This window comes from Lepisma saccharinum, chromosome 3, assembly GCF_977018435.1.
Source record: "Lepisma saccharinum chromosome 3, izLepSacc3.1, whole genome shotgun sequence".
NCBI lineage: Eukaryota > Metazoa > Arthropoda > Insecta > Zygentoma > Lepismatidae > Lepisma > Lepisma saccharinum.
This window is the reverse complement of record NC_139231.1, coordinates 86,128,098-86,151,398: the sequence shown is the minus strand read 5'-3', so window position 1 is coordinate 86,151,398 and position 23,301 is coordinate 86,128,098. Positions and strand designations below refer to the sequence as shown.

The following is a 23,301-nucleotide window of genomic DNA, read 5'->3' as shown; positions in this document are numbered from 1 at the left end:
ATTGCTTTTCTTCTGCAGAGGTACCAAAACAGTCTCCGTGAAATCTTGTGGCCAATCCCCTTTCTCATAGATTTCATTGCATAAGTGCAGTATTTCTCTTTTTCCATCTCCCAGGCATTTGATAAGTTCAACAGGAATTTCATCAGTGCCCGTTGCTTTCCCATTCCTCATTTCTTTGAGTGCTTGCTCAAATTCTTCATTCAGGATATAGTATCCTTTCTCATCGTCAGGCACGTCGTCTTCATTTTCTACATTCAGACTGTCTGGGCGATTCTCTTTCTGGTAGATCTCTTCAACGTACTTTCCCCACACATTCGATATTCCTTTTTTGTCTGTGATTTCACATCCTTCCTCGTCTTCTATCATCCACATTGTTTTCCATTTCTTCTTTTGGAAGCCCAAGCAGTTTACTTCACGATACATCAAGTCATACCTTCCTCTTTTTTCCAGTTCTTCAATTTCTTCACATTTTTGTTTCATCCATTGTTCTTTTGCCCTGTCAGTTTCTCTTCTTAGCTGGTTATTCAGTATCTTGTAATTATGTCTTCCCTCTTCTGTATTTACATTCTTCCATTTTTTCCAGCATACTTTCAGTAATCCATGGTTTCTTTGCACTTTTCCTTTCCCTGTAGCCTATTGTTTCATCCACTGCCTTCTGTAAGCAGCTTTTTATTCCATCCCACATCTCATCCTTATTGTTACAACTAGCTTTAAACTTATTATAGTTTCCTTGGAAATGTTCTGCAAATTTTTGTCTTTCGTCTTCTTCCCTTAGCTTCTCTAAGTGGGGTTTCTTGCTCACCTGGTTTTGGGTTATCTTCTTCAATGTAACATTGATTTCTCCTATTAGCAAGATGTGGTCTGAATTAATGTCAGCTCCTGGCAATGTCTTCGCATTTTTCAAACAATTTCGAAATCTTTCTTGTACCAGTATGTAATCTATCTGGTATCTTTTACAATCTCTTGGACATATCCAGGTGTACCTCCTTCTCTTATGTTGTTGGAACAGTGTGTTTCCAACAATTAGGGAGTTTCTTTTACAGAAATTTACCAGGCTTTCCCCTCTCTCATTTCTCTCGCCTAATCCATATCTTCCTACTGTACTTCCATCCTGCATTTCTCCTACTACAGCATTCCAATCACCCATTACGATAATGCACGAACCCTTTCTCTCTTTTTCCATCAATTCCTCTATCTTCTCATAGTTTTCCTCCACTTCTTCTTCTGACAACCCACTATGTGGCATATACACTTGAATTAACACTAAGTCTTTCTTCTTTCCTTGAAGTTTCACCATTATAATCCTGTCATCCACATAACGCACTGCTATAACTTTATGTTTCACACGTGGTCCTAGCACTATTCCCACACCACGGTTTCCTTGTAGCCTGCTGAATAAAATATGTTCAGCATATGCATGTGTTCTCCTTCTTTCACAACGCACTCCTATATTTGTGACTGGTCGAACTTCATTGTCACTAAGGTTGTATAACCACGTACACTATCCACAGGATTACAATATGACCCATTATGTTTCCCAGCAATATTTTTAAGTGACAGGCCACTGGAATATCTTTTGTTCTTCAGTGTCAGCATTTCCCCTTGCTTGGCCTCAGTAGAGGCATAATGCTTTCTCAAGGCAGTGCAGAAATGTTCGAAAGTTTTTCACCACTTCCCATTTACAACAAACAATGCCTAACCATTCCAACCATGAGAGAGGGCAATATCTGTAATCTATAAAATATAGGGATGTTCATTAGATGTAGGTACATTATCAGTTCTTTTAAATATCTTGCAGCAGAGAACTTATAAGGAGTGTTATAACCAAACATGCTAAAGGATTTGTAGAAACAATTTGTATTTGGGTAGTCACAAGACATCTCATCTTTTTTCCATTCTTCATACTTGCAATTCTTAGTTCTCTTTCAGGAGTTTGTCATTTTCCTAATTTCAGTTCATATGAATTAGAGGAAATTGTAGAACAAGAACTCGAAGAGTAGAGATTCTGCTTCTTCGCCTTCCTTTTGAAATCATCTCTCCTTGTTTGGCCACTCTCCCGGTTGAAACAGTCCCATCATTCTGCAAAGGTTCCAGATTTTCACATCATCTCATTAGTATATACACTACTTTCTTGCAAACCTCTTGCTTCTTTTATTCATATTTCTGTTTTAGTTCTAGGTTATCAAGTAGTTCTGAGGAACCTTGTTATTTCTGGCCTTTTGAATTATTTCAACACACTCAATTTATCCCCTCAATCACTCCCATTTCCTCAACCTCTCTACTACCTTTTCTTGGTTTCTATAGCTATCTTCTCTGCCAAGTCTACATTTCAATTTTTGTAGTCCTAATTTTGTCTTCCTTCATATTTTAACATTAATTCAGCTACTTGCTGCCTCTCATATACTATTTCCTTCCTCATAGTATAATTAATTGCTCTACATTATTTCCACCTTTCTTTTTTCTTCCTAGCAACAGTCATTATCTTGGCCCATCAGTTTTATAACTTCCTCTCTCTTCTTCCTCCATTCAGTCTGGACCTGACAACTTTGCAGGTCGAATATTCACTTCCAATTATGCCAATTTTTTTCCATGTCGGATGATGCACCCCGTGGCCACGAAAATTTAAAATTTTTCCAGTCTCTGGTGGTTTTTCCTGGTTCCTTCTTATTTGCTAAGTAGCCCTTTTGGCCCTCCTTCCTTTCATTCACATTTATATATAGATAGATATAGATGTAGACATGGCATTGTATGTCAAATCCTGAGAGTGAACGTATTGTACAATTTTGATGTTATTAACAGTCGAAATTAAGATGACATCACCTTTGGAATACAATGAACACACAGGTTATGTACACTTTGTAACACTTTATTTGACTGCCCTGAAAAAATTCAAAGTCCTGTGAATTTGGCAACATAGCATATGTGACGATGGAACGTGATGAAAAGAGAAGAAAGTGAGACTAAATATCGAGAAGACAATTCAGTCTAATCTCTCCCAGCTAATCAATCACTTTGATAAATGTCCTCGGTTATATATGAAGTATTGATTGGCACATCATTTTATGTATATACCTGTCAAAAATTCAAAATCAATGTTATAGCTCAGTAGGAAGCTAAGGATATATGTTGAAAAGGAATACCAGCTTACATATGCTGGTGAATAGTGTTTATGTTCAAACAATAATAAATATTTTTAGAATTATTATATTGATAAAAAACTAGAAATAAAAGTTACAAGAGCATCAAATTATGCATTTGTTTACAAGAACATTTATAACATATAAATGTTATTTATATGAAGAAAATATTTCTTTATTATCTCCTTGTGAGGTAGAGTAAGTCTTTTTCTTATATTTTGGCATGCATCAGTTCTACATCTGAGTATACTCAATATGTCAATTTCTTCAACCAGGTTTACAAGATGGCTTCCATTCTTCAATTTTTAAAACTCCACATATGGTTAATTCACATCCAAAATTGCAGAAGATATTTCTCTCACTTTGTCTTATTTCTCAAAACATTCATTTCAGGTAATGCGTTATTCATCTACTAGCTTGATAATGCAGATGCAAGCAGATAATAATTTCCTGCTTCCAATTTTTAAACTTGGCACTTTTCACAAGTTCCAAATCTTTTTTTTAAAGATTATGCCATTATAAAAGCATTTTCAAGATTCTGTTATGAACAAGATGTCTCTTTATAGTTTAAACAAACTATTAAAGATTAACTTGCAAAGTATAATCTTTCAAAATATCAAGATTTATACAAATATCAATCCTTCACGAATAGCCACATTTTTACTTATCTTCCATCCCTCATGGGATTCCTCAAAAGTCACAGACAACTAGTATTAGAGCAACTAGTGCAAACCAGATTTTTTAGTATGTGTTATCTACAATTGTTTTTTGTTTTATATTTTTGTCCATAAATGCTTAACAGCTTGAATGTTTGTGTAGTAAATGTACATATTTGCTCTGTTACAGCTATTTTACTATGTATATCACAATATACTTATCTCATGATTACAATTACAATTTTTTGAATGTTGATACAAAATACCAAGTATGACATCATATTATACATTGAACAATTTTAAAGAGTTGACCTTTGTATATAAACCTTGATGCCAATGCAAATCAGGCTTGGCTCGTGCATTATTTACCCGGGGGTTCACTGAAGTCATGTGACATATATTCAGTTTCCGCAAAATAGACTTCCTTCGCCTAACAAAAGGATGGGGGAGGGCTTAAAAGATTTGTCCAGAATTTTTTTTACCTGGGAGTATAAGGTTTTGTATTAGGGGTGTGCGAATAAATTTAGGGCTGAAACTACAATAAATTGTGCCTTTATGAAAAAAGTTGAGTTTTCTTGGAATGTCATGGACGTCCTCAAGTAGGGGCAGGTAATATATTTTTTTTCCCCAGGAGGAGCAAAAAACACTCTTTCAGTCTGAAGTTGCTGCAACGCTTTTATAATAATTACCAAAAATTATTGTGACTGACATTAAATTATATGCGTGTAATATATAATTTTTGGTTTACTTTCGATTTCCATGGGGGGCGGCCCCCTTTTCCCCTTCCGGACGTCCATGCCGATTAATCAGAACTGGTCCTACATTTATTAAAGGGAAATGGCAACTAATGGCATGTGCATTATAGAAATCAAACCTGAGACCCTTTTCATTGATACGCGACAGCTTTGTTCAAATTTGGGGCTGGTCGACCAGCACACGCTTTTTTTTAGTGGACAAGGAAGTTTATTTTAAGTTAATTATGTGCATTTCTATCGGTCATTTCTTACCTGCGCAGACAGCAACGCCTACAATGCATCAAATGACATAACCTAGGTAAAGTCCATCCCTCGCTTCACTCGCAGCATCACTTAATACTTTCCAACAAGTATCCAAGCACTTCAAAAACTAACAAACTTGAGACGATTGACACCGAGCGACAACGAGTCACGTCTTCGTGCCATTCTTTCTCTTTCGCGAACCCGAAGTGTTTCCACCTTTAAGGAAAAACCTCTGAATGCATGCACGAGCTATTTTGGTAATGTATCTCCTTTATTTTAATTCATCGCATCTAATTCCAGCTTTTATTTGTTTCCACTCATCCATCTCTGCCACAATCTTGCATTTATTCCAAGAAGTTCGGTGCAAAAATGATACAAAGAGAATATTGAATATGTAATGTGTGCGCTTCAAACTTGAACCGCACACAGCAACACTGGAAGGGAGGAAGCAGCGAGATCGGAGCCTTGTCCCGCGCCTTCTGCGAGAGAACGAACTGCGCATGACCGTTGGGTGTCGACATAGGTTCTGCAATCTCATCTTCCATGTATTTTGTCCTATACCCTCCTCGAGCTTCTGCTCCCGCGCGAAGCTTTCACAATGGCAAGAGCTGTCCTGTGGAGGTTCAACTGAGGGTCTGTATCAGGGCGGCCGATTCGCGGTTTCTTCTTCTCAGCAAAAGAGTTCGCCGTATTACGGGCACAAATACATGACTTATTGTGTAGAATTTTTAGCGAAATAATGTGGAAATGTAAAGACATTGTTTATTGTTCATTCTCGAGGTGATTATTGTATATTACTGGGGGTTCACTGATCCTGTGCGCTATAGGGCCAACCGCGCCTGATGCAAATGTACACAATTTCAATAAATTTAATTATAAATTTGAATGAATCATATCTTTCTTGTCTGAAAGAACACACATGATTGAAGATATTTGTTTTTCATATTGCCAGTCAAAAATAACTGTTATGAATATGAATTCAAAATATTGCACAATTTGATAATTTTGTCATGATATACAAATTGGCTTTTTTAAACATCATATTTAATAAAATTAGTTTAAATAATAATTTCAGACACTTAATTGCATTATATGAATAAAATTTTGAGCAATCATATAACTAAATTATTATAAATATTGCACAAATGTGGAACTTTGAACTTAGCCTAACCATTTTCAAATGTTGTTATGACAATGTATTATTTTTATTGTCATAAGCACTTCAGAGCCAACTGAGAGTATCCAACTTCGAAATAAGTCTTCTTACTAAATGAAAGTGCTTTTGTAAAAGTTTTCATTCTCTTACATTCCATGAAGTTAGAATGTATCAGCCAGTAATAAATCATATTGTAAAAAGAGACATTTATGTGCAGTTTGAAACACTCAGCAGGTTTTGCTTCACCTGGAGAGAATCGTCCTCACATTTGAACACAAACAGGCAAATTTCTCATATTAGGCAAAATTTCAGTAATGATAACTTGCAGAATACCAGACAATTCTGCAAAGTGCATCTTTTCCTTGATTTGTGGTGAAATATCGTTCGGAACACCAGCACATGGTTGTTACCACAAAGATTAAGGTGGTGTAAATAGTTTTTCATCAGTAGTAAGAGGTTCACACAATTATCCTTTTTTTTGTCAAGAATGAAGAGTTTTAGTTTATATCCTGGCCACTCCTCTTTATTTCTTTTTTCTTAGATGATCAAGACTTTGTTATTTACTGAGTATGAAGTGTTGTAGTGATGTAATATAAAATTATATTTGATCACTGTAAATATTTATGGGATGCATACTTCGAGGAATGGTTCTTCTGCTCAGTTTGCTTGATTTTTCTCTGATGCAGTATCATCACAGTTTCAGTGATATTAGGTTGACTGGCAGAATTTAAGGCAAACTGTTTTTATACATACACACACACACACACACACTCATTCAGTTATGCACCATAAGTTACGTTAACGCACAGTAAGTATAATTTTTCTCATAAATATCTATTCTTAAACAGGATGATGAAAGCTATTCTTATTAATGTTCTTTGATGCTTGTACCCTTCAGTGTGGACTTAAAATATATTTTGGATTTCAAGTATGTTTATGGTAATTACAAACACAAACTTTCTGCTACATTCAAAATTTGAATCTACTCACCTCAGAATTTATGCTACTTATTTAACTTTTTATTTATTTGTTTTTGTCAACATCCATGGCAGAGTTGTTAGCACAGCATGCTATGATACTAAGGGTCGCAGTTTCAAATCCCAACTGGGCATGGGTGTTCTTTGTGAGTGTCCTATCATATTATTACTCATCCTGATCTTCGCGATTAGCCAACAGAGGCAGGAAAGGAATGTCAAAGAAATCAATCAGTTTCACTTTTTTCTTTTTGATGGAGTTACGTAGTCTTGGCTTAGATCAAGTTGGGAATCGCTGACACACAAAATTATTTTCATCGAGTTTCACTACTTTGGAACTGACCTTGTGGCACTTCTGATGATGTACTTGACCTTGGGGATAAATAAGCCTGTTCAGAAGATTGTCCACGTAGGACCTCTTCTGGTGTGGATAAACCAGCCTCTTCAGAAGACCTCTCAAATGGAAAACTTTTTTTCATCTCTAAACTTGGCTTTCCTAAAATGCTGTCTGTAAAGGAACTTCCATGTGGGAGTGTTTCCCCTGTAATTAATTAGAAGTAATATATCTGATATAATAATTGGTTAGTATGAAGCATTTCTTAAATGACTGGATTTTTTAAATATGTTCAGCACTTCAATATACTGTACACACATCTTTTCCAAGAGCCAACATTACAACAATTAAAGTACAATACATTGTGTCTTTTGAAGACACTAAATAAATATTAATTTTAATATGAATGTGATTATTCTTCATATTCTGTATTAAATACTATCATACATAACCCATAAATGTCTGTACATATTTACTCTATGTAATCAGAAGTATCCAAACACCCACCTGAAAATGAAGTACAAGTTTGGGCCACCCTCCATCGGGAACACTGGCAGTCAATACAGTGTTGGCCCACCCTTAGCCTTGATGACAGCCTTCACTCTCGCAGGCATACTTTCAATCAGGTGGCGGAAGGTTTCCTAGTGAATGGCAGCCCATTCCTCTCGAGTGCCGAAATGAGAAGACGTATCGATGTGGGTCGAAGTCGGCGTTCCAAAACATTCCAGAGATGTTCTATGAGATTCAAATCTGGACTCGGCACAGGCCAGTCCATTAGTGGGACGTTGTCATCAAACCACTCCCCCACAATCCTGCAGTGAGCTCGGTCGTGTTGAAAGAGACAATGGTCATCCCCGAACTGGTCTTCGATGGTAGGTAGCATGAAAGAGGTTAAAATGTCAACATAATCTTGTGCCGTGACATTGCCACATAAAGCAACAAGGGGGGCAAGCCCCCCCTCTAGGAGAAACATGACCACACTGTAACCCCACTATCCCCAAATTTCACTGTTGGCACTATACAGGCTGGTAGATAATGTTCACCAGGCATTCGCCACACCCTACCATCGGATCGCCACATGTACCATGGTTCATCTCTCCACACAAGGGTGTTCTATGGTCCAGTTTCAATGCTCCTTGCACCACATGAGGCGGAGTTTAGCATTTGCGTGTGTGATGTTTGTTTTATGGGCAGCTGCTCGGCCATGGAAACCAAGTTGCCGCACCTCGTGCCAAACAGTCATGGTGCTGGGAGTAGATCCTGATGCAGTTTGGAATTCCTGTGTGATGGTGGCAATGGATGATTGACGATTACACTGTATGCCCCTCTTCAACACTCGACTGTCTCTAGAGGTCAACATGGGAGGTCGGCCTGTACACTTTTGGGTTGTACACATACCTTTACGTTTCCACTTCACTATAACATCAGAAACAGTGGACCTACGGATATTTAGGAGGGTGGAAATCTTGTGCACAGACTTCTTACACAAGTGACACCCAATCACCTGACCACATTGAAAGTCTGTGAGTTCCTCAGACCATACCATATTACTGTCTTGCCCTGCCTGCAGACTACTGAGATCGCTGACCATGTGTTCCATGCGGTAGATGGCAGCACTGTGTCGCCCTCTTCGATAAACACATATTTCGCTGTGTGTCCGGATACTTTTGATCACATAGAATACACATACACACACACACACACACACAGTGAACTCTTTTTAATTGGAACAGAAGATTATTTCCCTTGAAATAATCTTTAATGATTTATGTTTTTTGTTAATTCGATTTGTGTGTGTGTTCCCATGGAGTTTGAATTAAAAAGAGTCCACTGAATATAAAACCTTCAGAGCATCAGCACTTGAGGGCATGGCTTACCTACCGACTGCTGGCCCCATTCCCACATACCTAAGCAGAGGTGGGCTAACATCCAACTGTTAATAGTTACGGTGTGCCATGTGGTCAGGACGATGAACCCCCAGTCATTGTTCTAGGTTTCCATGACCAGGTTATGCTACTCATTCATAGCTCCCCAAATTTCTAACATTGGTGTGTGGCTACTGCTCCCATACACAGGCTGAAACAAAATCTCAGGAGAAAAGTTATTACACTTCCTCCCCTAGGAGACTCGAACCAGCATGCATCCCAAACCCTAAGTCTGATGCCTAGACCTCATGGCCATGGTGCAGGACACATTATTGATGAACAACTACACATTTGAAATCATGTACTTCTTTGGAAATTGAACGTTATGTAATGACTTAACGTGTTGTCTTCTACAATGTTCAATCATACTTCTTTGAAATCACCTTCAATTTCTATTTCCCTGAATGTGTTGAAAGACTTAGCTTATTCAACATTTCTTATCTATCGTTTCTTTTAATTTTATAAAATTTTTAACGAGATGACTTTCGTTCAGAACATGTTAATTTATTTCAGTCAACTGTGTACTGTGCATTTTATATTTATTATCGTCTCCCAACCACACAATATTTTCTCACTAAGAACATTTTTTTTTAATTTTTAAAAAGTACAGGAATATATATTCAAGTTTCCACTAAAATATGTACTATGAAGGTTTTTAAATGCATTACCTGTTGATATTTGTGATGATACACTCTGTTTCTCTACTGAACCATTCTTCTGAAATGAGTCCTTTGCAGAAGAATACTTACTCCTCATGGATGACAATCTTCCTTCTCCAGTTGACATCTTGCTCGAAGCAATATCCTGAATCCTTTCTGAAGATAAGAGAATACACATTTTTAGCTATTATATAGTCAACTGTAACAAGTTATTGTGTTGTTTCAATGAGAATATTTCACTATACAAATAATTCAGTGACGTGCAGTTCTAAATCAGGCAGGTGGAACAGGTCACCTGCATCTGTACTCCCCTCTCCCCCCCTGTGGGTGTCTTAATATAATACAGTAAACCAAGTATATTTCAAACCCTTATTGAAATGAACCAAAATAAATATACAATACATATATTACAAATTGTCAGAAGTGACAAACGTGAGGCACGTTAAAATTATGTGACAATAATATCTTAAAAACAAATATGATATAATATGAAGAAAACGTTAAAAACAAAATCGTTGATTCGCAAAAGGTAAAAAGGTAAAGTGTTCCCCTGTGCATAGCACCACGCCATGAAGGCGTATAGGGGGTGTGGGGGTAACGCCCCACACTTTCTTGATCCGGTCGTGAGTGGGGGTGATGTGATCAGCATCATGCCCCTGACCACCTTTACCCCCCAGGGTTTCCCCTAGGTACCCATGTTATTCGACGCTGGCTGGGTGCCGGGGCCGCTTCCACCGTTAGAAAAGTTCCCGGATTTGAACCGGCCGGGGAACGAACCCGGGACCTTTAGCATGGTAGTCAGATGCTTTACCGACTGAGCCACCGCGGCCACCTGATTCGCAACAAAGAAAAATTTAATAAAAGCAATTTATAAGTGATAGAGAAAAATATGTTTTGTCGAAACTTGTTTCATCTCTTTATTCGTAGATTAAGTTGACTTTTTTTCAAAGAGTAGAGTATTCTTGTAATTCAAACATCCTAAATCCAATAATGGCATACAGATGGCTGAGTTTTTTCATGACACACGCTAGATTTGTAGAAGTTGTTAATGTGACAAATCCTGAACTGTTCCAAACTCCCTTCTCAGGAACAAACAAGGACAACAATATAATTTGCCACTGGAAGAATATCCAGTTAATCATTTTACAGAGTTGTAACTCATATGAAAATGCCTTGTGTACGATTTCATTTTAGTTTTTAATTCAGTTAGGATAAGTGTTGGTTTGCTGTCTTTTCTGAAAAGTTCAATGAACTAAAAGCTTTCGTCTTCAGCCAGTCGATCATACAACACTTGCAACATTCAATTTCTTGTCCTGCTGCTGCGTGCATCGAAACTTTGGTCTTGGGGCTGGTGGAACAGGTGGACTGGAGCTGTTCCCTTGGAAGCTTAATTTGCAGCATTTAGCCAAGGTAACTTAAAGCAATTAAGAAAGCGCTTTAACTGTAGAAGATTTTTCCAGTTCATTATGAATGTCGGACACTAGTTGGTAACGAGATTAGGAAATTATGGGCTTACTACAATCAAAAGTATCAGCACATAACAAGAAACTCTAAGAAAAGGGAATCTGCTATATTTCTCGGAGGGAACAGCTAGTAAGTTCATCTTGTGTGGGACCGTGGGGATCGTTTACCTTTGTGCATGGTCGGAAATACTCGATGTCGGGAAGTAGAGGGTGGAAAGATGAGGCTGTCTATGCTATGAGGGTAGGTGAAGTAAACAAACGACCAGCCACTGTGAAAGATTTTCTTCAGCGTTACTTTTGGAAATGTTGATTTTGCAAGAAAGAAGCATCTTATTATGTTAATATAGATAATTTAAATAGCTACAAGGGTCAATCAGTAAGAGGGAACATCCTGTTTCCTCTGTTCCCATGGAGGGAACGCCACTGAAATAATTTAGAGATGATAGAGAGAACTTCACCAATGATCTGTTCTCTAGCATATTAAAATATAAGCTCGCCAAGCTCCTTCCAAATTTTGCCAAATGAACATAAAATATTGATCAAACTTTGTCACACATACTTTGCTGATATTGATAATCCTGCTTTCATTATTTAGGCTGAAATTTATGGAGTTTTTTAAATGAATTACCTGTTGATTCTTGTGATGATACACTTTGTTTCTGTGCTGAACCATTCTTCTGCAATGAGTCTTTTACAGAAGATTTCTTATGCCCCATGGATGACAATCTGCTTCCTTCTCCAGTTGACATTTTGCTAGAATCAATCTCCGGAATCCTTTCTACGGGTAAGAGAATACATATCTTTAGGTATTATCTAGTCGATTGTAACAAGCTATTGTGTTGTTTCAATGAGAATATTTCACTGTATAAGGTCTGACAAAAGAAAAAGTACTGAATTTATATTTCATAAATGGAAGCAGTTGCAGTAAATTGGTTAGTGTTGTGTTGAAGCACCATACCTCTCCTCCGTCTGCATGAAGTGTGGACTCACCCAACCTTAGCAGTTCCGAGTGAGGTGTCATTCCATGAACACGTGTAACCATGCTGTGGCGGAAAATGGCTAGTTTGAAAGTGGAACAAAGTATTAACATAAAGTTTCTTGTGAAACTTAAAAACTCGCCAACGGAAACATTCCGGATGCTAACCAAGGTATATGGTGATACTTGTATGTCCAGAGTACAAGTCTTTCAGTGGCATAAAAATGTTTCTCGGAGGGGACGGAAAGTATTGTAGACAATGATCGTTCAGGAAGACCACAGTTTTCAGGTACTGACACAAACATCAACAGAGTACGAGAAGTGACCGAAGATTGAGTGTGCGTCCAGTGGCTGAACTAGTGAACTTGGACAGGGAATCTGTTCGGTGGATTATCACAGAGGAATTAAACATGAGGAAAATCTGTGCCAAGGTTGTGCCAAAAAATATGTCACAGGAACAGAAAGATTGCCTTTAAGAATTGTGTGCAGACATATTACAACGCATCGAAAATGAACCAGACTTGTTGGAATCCGTAATCACCATCGACGAAACATGGATTTTTACCATGCAGTGGAAGTGCCCTGGTTCCCCAAGACCAAAAAAAGCACACATGTCACGCTCAAAATTTAATGCAATGCTGCTTGTGTTATTTGACATTCATGGAATTGTAATGTTTGAGTGGGTTCGTACTGGGAGTACATTCAATCAGCACTACTACATTGAGGTTTTGACCAGACTTTGCAAAAAAGTGAGGAGAAAGAGGCCTCAACTGTGGAAAAATGGATGGATTGTACACCAGGATAACGCACAGGCTCATAAGGCTGTGTCGTGTCAAGCAATTTTTGTCGAGTAAATATATTACTCTCATGGAACATCCCCCCCTACTCACTGGATCTGGTACCATGCGACAAATTCCTCCCCCTCCTCCGGAAACTAAAGTCTGGCCTCAAGGGAACACGTTTTGACTCAGTTGAAGAAGTCAAGTCGAAAACGGCAGACCTACTACATGAACTCGCAGGAAATGACTTCCAGTATTGTTACCAACAGTGGCAGCAGTGAATACGTAAGTGTGTGATTGCTGAAGGGAACTACTTCGAAGATGATGGCTACAACAGGCACTAATGCGGTAAGTACCAGAACTTATGAGTTCAGCACGTTTTTTTTGTCTGTGTGTGTGTGTGTGTGTGTGTGTGTGTGTGTGTCACCTCGTATACAAATTTTTAATTTAAAAAGTTTAAATCTCCTTTACAGAAATGATAGAGAGAACTTTGCTAATGAATTGTTCACTCTGTCCCATAATTATAGTCCGGTATGCCAAAATGGTAGTACAGGAATGACAGACGAAGAGGCAGATGGAAAGCACAATTTGTACTGATCCTTGAGTAATAAAGTTGAATGACTCATTCCCGTGTTTCATGTTCTTCTTCTGTATACACCAGTGTCACAGTTTGAATATCCGGCAATTATTATTAGACAACAAACAAAGGTGTACCGGACAATAATTATGGGACAGAGGGAGTAAGATATAAGCTCACCAAGTCCCTTCCAAATTTTGCCAAATTAACATTTGACAAATTTTGATAAAATGTTGATCAGTGCCAGATACTTTGTCACACTTGCGTGCTGATCTTGATAATCCTGCTTTCATTATTTAAGCTGAAATTTATGATTTTTTTTTAAACGTATTACCTGTTGGTTCTTGTGATGATACACTTTGTTTCCGTGCTGAACTATTCTTCTTCAATGAGCCATTTACAGAAGATTTCTTATGCCCCATTGATGGCAATCTGCTTCCTTCTCCGTTTGACATCTTCCTAGAAGAAATTGAATCCTTTCTGAAGATAAGAGAATTCATATTTTTAACTATAGTAACTGTAACAAGATATTGCATTGTTTCAATGAGAATGTTTTGCTCTATACAAATTTAATTTAACATATTTAGTCTCCTTTACAGAGATAATAGAGAGAACTTCACTAACAATTTTGTTCACTAACATAGTCAGGTGTAGCTCACCAAGTTCCTTCCAAATTTTGCCAAATTAACATAAATGTTGATCAATGTCAGACTTCATCACGCATACATTGCTGATCTTGATAATCCTGTTTTCATTATTTAGGCTGAAAACTCAGTTTGTAAGCATCAAACAATGGAAAAATCACAGTCCGAGTGACCAATTAATGTGACACAAGAACAAATATTTTTTTGCTGAATGTGCGAATTAAACTTTTGCTTTTGGGGGATGGCCACTCAGTGGCGTATTTGTGTCTTCATTGCGTATGCAACGTTTGTTTTTCTTTAGTCCATTTTATGCACAGATAGGCTAATCAGGACTTTTTTGGGTATGAAAATTTGTATATGTGTTACTAGTCAGTAAACTAAACTATTGCCTTGCGCTTCTAAATACCTTATAACATTGGTTCTAACCTAGGTAAATAATAACATTTACGTGTAATTTAGGAACAGTTACTATATTTACATTCTAAGAAAATCCAAACTCATACATAAAAAGAGCTATCGATCTAGTAACACTGAAAATTTGACCAAATTTCTATTGCTAAGCTCAAATTTAACGTCCATCTAACCTACCTACAAGTTTCTTGTGAACACTTTAATACATGTAAAATATCAGCACTATGACATGAAAACTTAATTCTCGGTTCAGTGAGGTTGATCGTTTGCAGAATGGTGTCCTTCTTGGCACTAAAATCTTTGATGACTGAATCATTAATGGACATGGGTGATTTTTCAATTATGTTTGTTACATAGTTAAGAAATGGTGTACTCTGCTTTCAATTCCATTTTCTTGGAGGGGGATAAAAACATCCCTGGCAGGGATAAAAATAATTTCCTTTCAGCAAGAATATTAATTGGGGGTGGGGGAATCCCCTCGTTAATTTGCACACTGCTGCAGCTCTTCCTATCACCATTCAGAGATATAGTTTTCTACCTTTTGTTGATTAAAGCTGCAGTGGAAAACACCTTAATAACTTGATGAGTATTGTGTGTAGAGACAGTGCTGGATCTACAAATCTTGGGGGGGGGGGAGTACAGGCAGCCTCAGCCTGGTGCTGATCACATCACCTCCAAGATGGCCGACATCGAAAATATGTGAGGCACGCAGTGTACAGTGTACAGTGAAAGTCCAATGGAAAAAAACTCCCCGAGTAGCAATCAGGAAGAAATGTATGCCCAAAAAGTACAGTGACAATTTTTTATGGTAAATAATATAGGTGGCACAAATGAGAACAAAATTCCACCAATAAGAGATAGTTACTATGTAAAGGACAATAATTATAGAAACTGTGTAAATGTATATCATTTAAATGTTCTGGGTATATCAGGTAAAATGCTAAATTTGTATCTTCTCATAAAAGAAGAAACTGAAATGGTACATGTTCTATGCATTATGGAGCACTGGCTCTCAAAGGATGAAATCAAATTTGCACAAATTTACAATTATCAATTAATAAGCTTCTCCAGTAGATCAATGATTAGGCACAGAGGTACCAGCATATTTGTTAAACAAGGTGTAAGAGTGAAAGAAATTATCCCAAAAAAAGTACAACCAATTGAAAAACACTTTGAATTCAGCATCATACATCTCCTTGACCTCAAAATCTTGGTTATCTGTTGCTATAGAACACCAGATGGAGATTATGCAACTTTTATACAAAAACTTACAATGCTTTTGGATGAACTAATAACACTAGAATCAGAAATTATAATATGTGGGGATGTGAATATTGACTTCCTAAAAGACACAGGGCGTAAGGTACACTTTGTGACGACACTAAACACATATGGCCTCAAACAAGTTATCAACTCACCTACACGAATAACACCAAACTCAGTTTCATTAATTGACCACATGATCATCCACAGAGAAGCAAAAACAATACCAGTGTAAAAATGTAAGTGTACATCATTCTGATCATGAAGCACAATTTCTATCACTAGAGTGTAGAAACAAGAAAATAACTGAGTCAAAAAATACAAAAAAGACTATACACAAATGTCAATTGATATATTCATGCAGAAACTAGGGGAATAAAGGTGGGATGCCATTTATCAACTACCCTGCACAAATAAGAAATTCAATGTCCTCCTAAATCAAATTTGCCTACTCCACAATGAATGCTTTCCTGTAAAACAAGTAAATATAAGAAATAAAGAAAAATTTTGGATAACAAATGGAATAAAAATATCTAGCAGAAAAATAAAATTACTTCATGCAGAAAGTAAAGTAAATAATGACCCAACATGACACAACATGGTTTCACAAAGCAAAAAAGCATAAATTCAGCCCTGATTGATCTCATTGAACAAGTGGGTGAATCAGTGGCGGCTGGCCAAGTGCAACAAGTGCAGATGTTTTCACCTAATTTTCAAATTAATATTGACATTTTTCATTTGCTTGTTAAATTAAACTATTTCCCAGCAGAACGCACACGATAATACTCAAATAACACGCCGCTCGGCGCTACGCACGTATTGAGTTCGTCCCAACCCAAGAGCAAACACCGCTAGGTTGCGGAAAACTTAGCCGGTTGTCATGGCAACGGTGACGTCACCTAGCGTTGGCCTTGAACGGGTGTTGCCTTCTAGATGAAGCAGTTCTCTCGTCAGAGAAAACATCGCATCCAGTGCTTGTGGCAAAATCTTCGCGTTCTCGCGAGATCTTGTTCCGCGTGTGTGTTTCGCGTTTCCTATCGTGTGTTGTGTTCATGTGTTGAGCTGTGGTTTCTACAATGAACCCAGTAAATGACTTAGTGTGTAATTTGTTGCAGACACCATTTTCCAGATGGACGGATGAAGACAAAAAAGACGTTTTAAATTGGGGGGGGGGGGACACTGGCACTTACTATTTGTTTTCATTGCCTATAAATATACTTCTTCACCTGTTATTTTAGGCACGAGCCGCTACTGGGGTGAATCACTTGACAACTGCAAACACACACTTGGGATTTTCTGTGACCTGACAAAAGCCTTTGACTCAGTCAATCACAAAATGCTCCTAAACAAACTAGAAAATTATGGCATACGAGGAATAACACATAAATGGTTTAGATCATATCTCCATGAAATGAAACAATTTGTAGAAATATGTTACTTAAATGCTGATCGAAATACAATATATAATCAATCTCCAGTTCAAAAAATAAATTGTGGAGTTCCCCAAGGCAGTATACTTGGACCTTTCCTATTCCTGCTCTATGTAAACTAAATGCCAAAACTTTTGGATGAGGCACAGGCTATACTGTATGCAGATGACACAAACATTATATTAACAGATCACTGTGAGCATGCCTTAAAAAATAAAGTAAACAACACATTGCTAAAGCTTGATAGCTGGTTTCAAGGAAATAATTTAATTCTAAATACAAGCAAAACAAATTACATAAATTTCACAGCCTTAAACACACTTAAATATTAATGTTAAGTCCCAAAATACAGACTTAATGCACACAAAAGAAACTACATTTCTGGGTATTGTTTTAGATGAACATTTGAAATTCTCAAACCACATCGACATGCTTCAACAAAAATCTGCTGTTTTGTAGTCAGAAAAACACATGGTTTGTTAATAGAAAGCAACAAGAAATTTATTCAAAGTACTTGCCCTCGCGAGCTACACATTTTGCCCACCTCTCGGGCAATTTGTGGATACCACGCCAAAAAAAGGTCCTCTTTCGAGGCAAACCACTCATCAAGCCATTTTCGGACGTCTGCATACGAATTGAAGTGCTGCTGAGCGAGGGCGTGGCCCATCGACGAAAACAGATGGTAGTCGGAAGGGGCCAGGTCTGGTGAATAGATGGGATGGAGTAGCACCTCCCAGTTGCGTGTCTCCAAGTAGTTTTGGACCAGTCTTGACGTGTGCGATGGGGCGTTGTCGTGGAGGAAAATCAGCTTGTCATGTCTTTGTTGATAATCCGGCCTTTTGTCACACAGAGCACGGTGCAATTTGATCAGTTGTTGGTGGTAGCAGTGGGCAGTGACAATTTCACCAGGTTTCAACAGCTCAAAGTAGACGATACCCTGTTGATCCCACCAAACACACAGCATCGTCTTCCGGCCGAAGCGATTTGGTCTCGAGGAAGATGTTGATGGTTGGCCGGGATCAACCCACTATTTCTTGCTTTTAGGATTCTCGAAATATATCCACTTTTCATCGCCAGTCACAATCTGATGCAGGAAAGATTTTCTTTTTTGTCTGGCAAGCAAGATTTTGCATGTGTTTTGGCGTCTCTCCAGCTGCCGATCGGTCAATTCATGCAGCACCTGGGGTGTAAGGGGTGCTCCTTCAACGTAGTGCACCCAATAGTCAACCTCACTTCCACATAGTACACCCTGGACTGCAGACTAACGAAGCTCTGGCGACTGGCCCCATGGCCAGTATAATTTTGTTTGTGTTGTCCTGTGTTTTGTCCTTCTTTGTGCTGAGTGCTCCTTTACAGCCTAAGCTTTTAACGAAAGTCAGAAGATTTTAATATTTTATGATTTTAGTTCTGCAACGTTAGAGTTGTTATGTGTAACGATAAGGGGCTGGACCCCGTATAATGTGATGGGTGCACAATAGCTTTAGTGCTGACGCACCCAAAATTTTAATTTCAAATTCAAATTCTCATGCGGCACCCATTTTCCGATCTTTTAAACCTTTCCCATGGCACGTAGACGCATGGAAATGGCTGCTTGAGTAACACCCAATTGCTCGGCAAGCATCTTTTGCATTTGCGTATCATCCTCGTCCAAAAGAGCCTGCAATTGATGGTCCTCAACCTTCCTGGGCCGATTTTCACGCTTCTTGTCGCTCAGGTCAAAATTGCCATCTTTAAACTGACTAAACCAATCCCTGCACGTTGTTTCCGATACAGCACTGTCACCATAGGCCTCCACAAGCATTCAATGCGATTCGGCAGCCAATTTCTTCAAATGAAAGCAGAAAAGCAGAGCTTCCCGCATATGCTCTTTTTCTGGCACAAAACTAGACATGCTTACCACAGGAACACTGTCTGTTGTTGTCTGCACGTGCTGACGATGTGCACTGATTCATGTTGGCAGATGTCCAACTCATACAAACACCAGGTATGGCGTGCCCATGGTAGCTTCATACGCTCAGTAACGCCATCTATGAGCAAACAGCAGATTTAAGCTTATACACCTGGTAAATAAGGTCTGTTTTGCACTGCATGTAATAGTAAACATTACCAGCTTTTGGTCTGTCAGAAGTCTCTATGTAGCAAACTTTGAATCAGTAATAAGGTATGGAATCATGAGCTGGGAAAACAAGGCACATAGCTCCATACTGTTTAAATTACAAAAGAGAGCACTTCGAATTGTGGCAGCGGTCAATGGGAAATATATTCGTGCAGAAATCTCTTCTGTAACTTCCGCTTGCTGACATTACCCTGTTTGTATATCTATGAATGTCTGGTATACATCGAACAAAATATTTGTACTTTTGAAACCAATGAAGATATCCGTAGCCTGAACACAAGAAATAAAGATAAAATTTGAATAAAGACATGCCTCTACAAGAAGGGACCTAAAAACTCAGCAGTTGACCTGTATAACAAAGTTGCCCAGAGAGTTAAGACACGAACCAAAAGTTGAAAGGTTTAAAAATGAAATCAAAACCATGCTAATTAAACATTCATTTTACAGCATACAAGAATATACAGAGGCAACACTCATCTTTTGAATGCATACAGACATATCTATTGGACAGAATGTGAAGGACTCCAGGTCTTGTGTATGTGTAACCAGAATAAATGTTAAAAGGTATGGTTAGTTACCATACATGCAGAACTTGATGTATGCAGAGCTTGCTGTTGCACATCGAACTAAAATTGTCAAGTATAATATCTTTATATGCAAGGCTTATAATACACCAATGTATATGTGTGTATCTTATGTTAAAATTACCAAAATTTATTATCATGTACGTCTATTTGACATGTCCTATACTACAGATGAACCTACTGGTACATAATTCTAGTCCTTGGATGCAAATAAATCATATCATATCATTATCATGGCACGTTGCTACAGAAGGTTGTTCGCTTTATATCTGACCATTTTTGACGGGTACTCACCTTAAGAAATACCACGCCGCCACCACCGATCATGTTCTATTGGACCCCCAGCATTGTGGACTATTGCCCGGCATCGCAGTTTCCATTGCAGCCAGCTCCGGCGCAGGACAGGCATGCTAATTCTGTCCCACTCCTCCCTGCAAGCTTTCCATAGACCATAGCGGGCGGCGATGTTGAAGACGTCGTTTCAACAGTCCAAATGCGCAAAAATCCATTGGACTGCCATCTGGGCTTTTCACAGGAATGTCTTCAAACGGAATGACATGAATTCCTAATTCATCTGCCATTTCCTGATAAAAACGTAGTGATGTTCTGGCAGTATGACTCGAAGCCTTGTCCATATGGATCATCACCTGGTTTGTGTCCATTCCATACAATTGTGGGATGTCTCTCTGATAGATAGGTGTGAGAATGGAGTCTTGGAAGTATCTGGCATTCACCTTCACGTTTCTGTCCACCTTGCGTATCATCAACTTACCCTCATATTCGAATAACGTCACAACCAGAAAGCCACAAGGGAAACTTTCCCTGCACTGACGAACAAAACTGCTGCGCCCCTTGCCATCAATGTCACGGTATGTGATCGCCCGAATGTGACCACCAGCAGTGAGACGGACATATGATTCATCCATTGTGACAACTTTCTTCCATTTGGAACCCGCCAGGTTCCTGCAGTTCGTCTTACGTTTGGCAATGTGATGCGGTAGAAGGTGGTGTACATGGACCTTCCGCACACACTTCAACCTGAGGCGCTTGCAAATTGTTTTGTTCACAGTTGACGGTGTGATGTGAAATCTATGGGCCATATCATGTTGAGTCGGGGGATTTTCTTGGCACACCAATCGACGGATCCCCCTTCGCACTACGGGTGACACTTTGCTTGCAGCCCTTCTCCTGGTGGTTTTCGTGGGTGAATGTTTCGCAAGGAGAGCTTGTTGTGTGTAATGGGCCACAATAGCTTTCATAGTAGTCACCCCGAGTTTTAACCCATTCTCCCGACACTGTTTCACAATGCGTACGTATGAAAACTTAGCATGGAAAAGGGCCATTACGTAACCCTCCCAATACCGGTTAATTTTCGGCACCATTTGATAACATTCACTACCAACACTCACGCACCTACAAGGTCAGACACAACACTGCTCCCGCCAGCAGACCCATAGTTCCAGCATGATACGCCAGGTGGGAGCACCGAATCGGAAATGGTCGGATATAAAGCGAACAACCTCTGTATGTGCACAGGGAACTTTAACTTTACCTGTATATATTGTATTTGTTTCTGTACCCCTGAGTAACTGTGTTTTTTTTTTTTTACATACGCATACACGAACCTCTACTATGTCAATGGCTGAGCCCCCCCCCCCCCCCCCCCGTGCACTGTGGGGTTTTGCAGCTTGTAGATCCGGCACTGCTTACAGGTCATACCAGATGAAGTACCAAATGTACTAATTTTCATAATTTTCCATAATGAAAATTTGCAATTGAAAATATATTCAATTGTATTAATGGTAAGATCAAGTGTAATATTTTATGAATATAGTAGTCACAATTGATATACAATGAAAGTTATTTTAATATTATATTTCCGTAACAATTTTACACATACTGTGTTTTGGCTCCAGATGGAAATAGAAAAGCCTGTCTCTGTCCCTAAAACAAAAGACATAATTAACCACCTCATTCAAGGATAAAGAACAATTTTTTAAAGAATCTTTGGTCCTAAGTTCCTGATATTTTACGAGCAAAATTGATGTAGTCTCTTTACCACTGTAATTCAAATAAATAATACAAGAAACTCAGTCTCACAAAGGGTACTAAAGTATTTCTGAATTATGGCCTGACCCGTTTAGATGAATCATGATTGCACATGATTACATTATAGCAATGCCCACCATCTGATATTTTTTATTTGCTAATATTCTTTGAAGATTATTGTTATAATGAATATACTGTTTTAAAATATAGGCAAACTTTTATTTATGTGAAATACTCCATACTGTACAAATTAATATAATACAGTAATGTTATGGAGAATAGTAAAAAGAAATGTTAATTCTTTCCATAGATTGTTCTTTATTTACTACACCTGAGATGTTACTGCAAGGAAGAAATAAGACTGAATGTTCATCATACCTGCTTTGTTTGTTTTATATTGAATTTTAGTTCAAAGGATGTTCTTATTGTGTGCTTCACAATAATATATATTCTCTTTTTTGTGTGTTGCTTGTAACTACCAATCACATTCTTCTACAAATGAAAAAATTGCCACATAGTGTGGAAAACTTGTGTGTATGTTTTGCAGGATTCTCAATGCAACGAAATATATTTTTATTTGAGAGGTCACACAGCATAATGCTTATGGGTAAAAATTTTCCCGAACTTCAAAGATTATTTTTGGTCAAGGTGTGCAGGAATTTTCTATGGGAGGGATTCAACCAAACGAAAAATGTAAAGGGAAAAAAGTGGGGTTCTTATTCTCAAGCAACAACTTTGGTACAGGATGAATTGAAAGTCCCACAAAAGGGTGCAATGATTGATAAATTCTGCTGTGCCATTAAAATAACATGGCCTAAGGGAAGGGGAATTCTAACCCCCACACCTGCCCCCATTTGGTATGCCCATGAAGGTTAATAACAAAATAGAATAAATATTTATTTAAATATAGTGTTGTTGTTTGCACCTCGTGTTAAGACCACAAATATTCGACATGACATACTCTTAAACAAATTTACTTCAACATGGAAAACTCTACCAGATGATATACAAAATATATCGCCACCCATAGTATTTATGTGAGCACGTAAGGGGCAAGAAATTATTACTGCTCCATACCATATTGTAAGCATGTAAAGTATATCAAGCCCATACTCAAGGGGGACAGGTAAAGGTGCCATGTCTTATCTTGAACCATTACACGTTTTAATG

The 23,301-nt window shown here is 38.2% G+C and overlaps 1 protein-coding gene across 1 annotated transcript in view; it reads right to left on the bottom strand.

Annotated features, from left to right (window-relative positions):
* LOC145985213 (uncharacterized) overlaps positions 1 to 22,570 on the bottom strand; it is a 36,684-nt gene extending 14,114 nt beyond the window's left edge. The window contains exons 1-6 of the mRNA XM_083118957.1: positions 22,510 to 22,570; positions 21,983 to 22,026; positions 13,969 to 14,093; positions 11,931 to 12,080; positions 9,849 to 9,995; positions 7,265 to 7,462 (exon numbers count right to left, since the gene is read on the bottom strand). Coding sequence (XP_082975083.1) covers positions 7,265 to 7,462; positions 9,849 to 9,995; positions 11,931 to 12,080; positions 13,969 to 14,089 — 616 coding nt within the window. The 5' untranslated portion in view covers positions 14,090 to 14,093; positions 21,983 to 22,026; positions 22,510 to 22,570. The remainder of the gene's footprint in view (positions 1 to 7,264; positions 7,463 to 9,848; positions 9,996 to 11,930; positions 12,081 to 13,968; positions 14,094 to 21,982; positions 22,027 to 22,509) is intronic.
* Between the last annotated feature and the right edge of the window lie 731 nt (positions 22,571 to 23,301).